Source organism: Stigmatopora nigra, chromosome 10, assembly GCF_051989575.1.
Source record: "Stigmatopora nigra isolate UIUO_SnigA chromosome 10, RoL_Snig_1.1, whole genome shotgun sequence".
In the NCBI taxonomy this organism is placed as follows: domain Eukaryota; kingdom Metazoa; phylum Chordata; class Actinopteri; order Syngnathiformes; family Syngnathidae; genus Stigmatopora; species Stigmatopora nigra.
In genome coordinates this window covers 4,374,686-4,381,022 of record NC_135517.1, presented here as the reverse complement: position 1 = coordinate 4,381,022, position 6,337 = coordinate 4,374,686, and the positions used below count along the sequence as shown (strand labels likewise).

Sequence of the window (6,337 nt, the reverse complement as noted above, 5' to 3'; positions counted from 1 at the left end):
CAGTGTGCTTTTGAAACTGCTTAGTATATATGTATAGAATAATCAGCAATATGTGTCCCAGATAATAAGTCATTATTTGCACTGAAAACTTCATAGTATTGATCATCTTTAGGGTTTTAATCTAAATAAAATCTCACTAATCTGACAGTTTTCCTACTTTCATCAATCATAAATATTGTGTTTTACATTTATTTGTCTTCAAGACGCAGAGAAAGAGTGAAAAAATATTCCTTGAATGATACCAGGGTCAAAAGTCTACCCACCGACAATTATTAACACACCTAAAATATCCTCTTGTGGTTCTGTGAAAAAAATACATTATGAAATAGTATGATAATCTGTGAATAATTGAACACATAAATCACACTGGAGTATAAATTATATACTGGTGACACATCTTTTATAAACTGCAGGGAGCTACTTTATATGTTGAAGTCATGTAATTGTGGTGTACGCACTTTAAAACTGGCTATATAACCTGTCATATAATAGAAATCTTCAGACAAAAGGAGCAACCATGGTTATTTGCAAGGCTCCTTTAGATCTGAAGTACTTGGGAGAAAACGTCACAGCAGTATGATGGTTTGTTTTGGAACGCTTCCCCCTCTTGAGAACTGACCCTGACTCATAAACCAACTAGAAAGTTACATCAGTGGAAACCATGAGTTTCTTTTTCCAAAGCACATGAAACATTTAAACGCATTGGGAACAGATGTCAGCAATCCTGACCTTTGCTCGCTGTTTGTGTTGTGCATTATGGGTAAAATTTCTATACCTTGGGCTGTAACCTTCATTGGATTACAACCTCAAGGTTGTGGAACCTTGTGTATCTTTTTCAAGAAGTGTCAAGAGACCAATATAGGTGGATCAGTATAGTAATGGCATTTTCTGGTTATGTTGAATTAGGGGTCTCATGCAGATAAAGACACTTGGTAGTTCGTGTGGTCTGAGTGTTTTGCTGGTGGAGGTGAATCTGTAAAAGAAAGAAGCTTTTCCTGCTCCTTCACTTAAGTACAGGAGGAAGTGAATGGGCAAATATCAATTCTTATATTAGTAAGTACATAAAAGTAAATCAGATTGTGTAGGGATCAGTTAGCAAAATGAAGGATGTAAAATTATCAGCTGCTTTGGCCTAATAAATACAACATTATGAACAACCACATCAAATTCCCAGTTGTGTCAGTAAAACTGTTCAGTCTATATATAACATGGGTGCGCAAACTTTTAGGCCCAGGGGCTACATTGACTTTAAAAATTTGCCAGATGGGCCAGGTCAGCATAAGATACGATACATATAAAAAAGTACATTGGTTAACAGTACATATGAAACATAAACAGAAAAAAAGGACTAAAGTATTAACATACTCATCACTCATCATTAAAGTAAAAAGTATTAAGTACAAAGTAAAGTAAAAAAGGAATGTTTTGCAAAATATTAAAATGTCATTTAAAAAAAGATAGAGGGGCTGTAAAGCACCAAAAAAGACCAACGAAGGCAAAAATATACACATATGATTAAACGCAAGTAGTTCTTTTAAAAACATAGAAACGCTTTATTACAACCACAGTTCTGAAGGAACCTTTAGCTTTTTATGTTCTACACACGTGCAAGCCATTTTTCATTTTGAGGACAATATTTAAAAAAAATCAATGAAATACTGTTTCAAAAGCTCCACATCATCCACCATTTAGGATATTTATACTTAAGCTCATTCTCAATTTTTAGATCTCTCACTTTAAAACAACATAACCTTTTTAATAACCCTGTGTCCGTAGTATTAAAGCACCTGCAATCTAGATCATTTCTTCATGTAGTAGTTATCAAAGTTTATCATGTACATAAAACCTGATGAGACAAAAAAAAACTAAATATATTTGTCATCCATGATGATAATCTCCACGATTTACAAAAAAAGGCAGCAATAAAGTATAAAACATGTAGTGGACACCCACAGATTAAATTAAAAAAACAAAAAAAACAGCAGTTTAAACAGTACAGTACACACACAGCACACTTACAAGTCTACCAATTACATAATTTAGCAATTAAAAAAAAATGTAAGCATACTGATCAAATGTTCAATTTCTATCTTTAAGGTACATAAAAAGTTGTCTTTCTGGCTCAATGTTGAATCAAATAAAGTAAAAAAGTCCACTGTAGAATTTCCATGAGAAATAGGTTACACAATGGGTGTCAAAATGACTTGATGAGTTTAGACAGGCTTTATTATTTATGAAAACGCAACTGTCAAACTCATCATTGAGAGAAACAAATACTACATTTTGAACAAAGCGTGTTGTTTTCATACGCAATTTCCAAAGGCAGAAGATCACTGCACAATAGTTGAGGAATCTGTTAAAAGTTAGTAAACAAAGGCAAAATATCTCTGCTTTTTATATACCAGCATGAGATAAAAATTGAAATAATAACATCATTTCACTGTACAGAGCTGAAACTTCTAATTCCCTATCCTTAGACACATTTTAAAAATGATGAGTTTTTGTCTAACTCATTTTCTAATATAACCTAATTTTCACATATATTCAGAAAACAATAATGAACCAAATTGATACAAATAGAGAGCTACAAGACACAAGTTAAAAAGACCCAGTAAAGTGAATACTGCTTTTATATCCAAGTACATTTAACTGTACATTTATTAAGAGTTTGAGTGACTTATTTTCACTAATAGGCACTGTCTTGCTCCCCCCAAAAAAGCAACTTCAACTAATACACACCAATTTAGTTGTCGGATAAATTAAACAAAATAATTTGGACAAAACTGCAGTTCTGGTGATTGATAATTGAGATTTGACTGGGATAATTCCTTGCTTTTTAACACTTTCCATTTTTTTAATATTCTTGTTTACATTGAATTAAATTAGTTTGGACATTTTCACTTTACAAGGACTTTACGGGTACTGATGATGTAAGAGCTGTTTAAAAAAAGTCTGTCTTTTCAATAAAATCAACTTTAAGTGAAACTATTATTAAAGTATTTATGTCACAATACCTTATGTTGTAATTCTCTGTGTTTCACTACATTATACCAAACCAAAATACAAGTCAAACCTCACTAACAATGGTCAAAACTAAACATTGGCTTCAATGTTAAACTATGCAAAACATAGTCTTGCACTTGCACTTATTTAACAATAATACTGTGTTGAAAACTATTTACCCCTGAATGCTTAAATGACGATGATATCATGATATTAAGAGTTAATCATTTGTATCTACATGGTTATTTTTTGCCTGTTCCGTCTCAATAAACTCGATAGTCTCCTCTGCAATTTGTCCGGGTATACGAAAATCGGCAGGTAGTGAATGTGCTGGCTCAGGCGACTGAGGCGTTGGGCGGCAGGATTCCCCTTTGGGACTGGAGGTACTGTGCGAGTTCTGAGGTTCCAAGTTACAGCCGGTGCCCTGAAGAAACTGGAGGAAATTTTCCTCAATGGAGCCTTCACGGCTAGGCAGCCTATCCTCAACCTCCAGCCCCGCTCGACGAAACAAACACGGCAGATGTTTGCCCAACTCCTCCCGGATCTGTCTATTGAGACATCCATAGAAGAAAGGGTTAGAGGTGAAGCAGAAGTAGCCAATCCAGGTGACCGCCTCCTCCAGAGATGCCAAAGCGGCCGGAGGGCTGGCAGCCAGAGCCGAATACAAGTGGAAAGAAAAGTAGGGCAGCCAGCAACAAAGAAATTGCCCGCCAACACCAGCTAGCACGGCCGCCGCTTTCCCTCCGCCCAATGGCCTTCCCGGGGTCTCCCTCCCTGTCCCGGTACCCGTCCCGGAACTGGTAACCATAGTCGAGCGGCTACTGAGAGACTCGGATCTACGGCGACGGGGGGTATCCGTCCAAGTGGGTAAGGGTCCGTGGTGCATGGCGGCCACTCGAGCTACTTTAAACATGTTGCAGTACACGACAAAAATGACCAGTAACGGACATAGAAAGTAAAGTAACGTAAAAAAGATCATGAATGCCAATCGGTTAGAGCCGCCTCCTGTCCAGTGCAGTGAGCAGCGCCTCTGACCCTGAGTTGGGGGAGATGATACCCCCCCACCTCCTCCACTACCCTCCAAGAGGGGTGCCCTGGCGCCTTGTAGGACCCAGGCAAGTAGCGGTAAAGCAGACATAGCCAAGGCTTTCACCCATATCCCCACTAGCACAGACGCTACCAAGCCAACTGTCATCTTCACCTCGTAGCGCATGGGGTGTATGATGTAATAATAGCGCTCCACGTTGATGACCGAGATGGAGAGGATGGCGGCGCTGACCAGGAATACGCTGAGGAACAAGTAACTCCGGCACATGGCCTCTCCGAAGAAAGCCCGACTGGAGACCATACCGAGGGGCATCAGGACCAAGGCTGCCAGTAGGTCCACCAAACACAGGTGGAAGACGAAGGCAAACTTGTGGAGTTGCGGGACTTTTGCGATGACCGCCATGACGGCCACGTTGCCCACCACGGCCAACAGATCCATGAGTAGCATGGCCGTCAAGGCGAGCCACTGGGATGGAGGCCAGCTCTCGGCCAGAATGGAGGTAGACGTGTTAGATGGGAGCCGTGGAGGCGTGTGGGAGGAGTTCCATGCTGGCTCCATTGAAGGGTGGGACGAGGTGGGTAGGCGGGGTCCGTCACTGGCCCATCACCCATTCTTCACGGCCAGGAAGTACAGCCAGAGGTCAGAGGCGACAAAATAGGTAGGGAGATGCCCTGCAAGTTAGACAAACAGGAAGATTTTATCAATGTGTTTCATTTACAGAATCCTGACTTCTCCTGTCAATCATCAGATCCCCCTGAGGAAAGAGAGTAAAATCAAAGTCAATCCTCAAATGAACCAGCAATTTTCCAGAGATCTCATTTTAGTGACACAATAGCAGTGAGAATGAATCACACATTTCACGTTGACTCACTTATCTATTCACATTTTTTTTGGGGGGGGGGCTCACTTCTCCCCCCATTCATTTTGCCGTTGATCATTGTAAACACACACCGAGCCCTATTTTCATACTCTGTCTAAATTTAGACCAGCGGGAGAGAGGAAATTTTAGATGAGACATTGGTAATTGCCTGCAAAGCCTCTAGCCTGGGATTTGGAAAGAGGGCAGATTGTACCGGTTATGGGAATGTACTCTACCCACTCCTTCTGAAAACAATCAGCAAGGTGTCTTCAATTCCCTTTAATGGTGGAAAGACTCACCTTTCACCTGAAGTATTTGGCCTACTGGAAGTTTTAGACCGTCTTTGCATAAGAAAGTACCACAGACCTCCCAATGGAGATCTGCAGACTCAACTCGGCACTTGGAGACCATCTTTCTCATCGATATAGTTCTCAGGTGGCACAAATATACGGTACATTTCCATGGAGTTCTGCACCAAACCACATTGGTTCATTTTATAAAGCTAAGGCCATCCATTTAACCTTTATACTATCCATCCACAAATGAGGCGCAACCATTTTTTTGGGGGGTAGTGAAGTAGTATTTCAAATATCTGGTCACCATGGCATTTGCAATAACTAAAAACCAGATACAGTTCCGCAAAGACCAATCCAAACTAAAGGCACAATGAGGAACACAATATTGTTAAATGATCCCTAGGGAGCTGTTAACAATGTCCTGGTTGTAAAGGCATAATATGCCTCCTGCATAGCATCCTATTAGAAAGTGTCTAATACTGTATCTAGTCTGGATTGGAACCACTTTCTATTACATACCAAGACAGATCTGTCCCCAACTTAGCGAGTACAAGGACATACAACGACATACTAGTGTGTGGTAGGGGAAAAAAATGTTGGCCGGTTTATGTTTTAACAGGAATCAAATGAAAAAAATATGTCCCTAAATTGCCTCCCCTAACCACTCACTATACAGTATGAAACAACATGATGCCCCAATTCAGTTTTACCCTCCTGCCAGGTTTAGTCATGTCTTACCACCCACTCATTTATGTTAATCATTAATACATTACACCCACAGTATGAAGCAAAGGCACTATTTTTGTCATCGTCAATTTAATTTATTCTCTCCCGGCCATCATTTTTTAATATCAGAGCTGGGGGGAACAAACGAGGGTGTAAAGGGAAAAGGGGGCGGCAAAAGGGGGGTCTTTAGAGCATCATATACCTGAATAAGAATATTTACTCTTACTGCTGCTTTGGGTTTGGACGAGAATTTGGTGCATCTCTCCTTCAAGTTGCATCATGTCCCTGCAATGAATACGGCCCACTTTGCTGGTCTTCCCGGCCTTTCTTTAGCTAAGTCCATCCTGCTTGACTACAGATGTGGTTCCGTCCAAAAAGATGCTGATGGGAATGTGTGCAAAGATA

At 40.1% G+C, this 6,337-nt stretch overlaps 1 protein-coding gene across 2 annotated transcripts; it reads right to left on the bottom strand.

The window, feature by feature from the left end:
* Positions 1-2,937: 2,937 nt before the first annotated feature.
* LOC144203216 (G-protein coupled receptor 61-like) lies at positions 2,938-6,337 on the bottom strand. 2 transcript variants are annotated; one of them, XM_077726572.1, is made up of 2 exons: positions 6,135-6,337; positions 2,938-4,722 (listed from the first exon to the last, which is right to left on the bottom strand). In XM_077726572.1, exon 2 carries the CDS (start codon positions 4,607-4,609, stop codon positions 3,224-3,226), a length of 1,386 nt encoding a protein of 461 aa, XP_077582698.1. In that variant the 5' UTR covers positions 4,610-4,722; positions 6,135-6,337; the 3' UTR covers positions 2,938-3,223. The 2 variants fall into 2 exon arrangements, with proteins under 2 accessions (XP_077582698.1, XP_077582699.1); XM_077726573.1 differs by having other exon boundaries at positions 6,159-6,337.

Bases quoted from the DNA above. Each gene is read 5' to 3' on its own strand.
- LOC144203216 (XM_077726572.1), bottom strand. From the start codon at position 4,609: ATGGAGCCAGCATGGAACTCCTCCCACACGCCTCCACGGCTCCCATCT.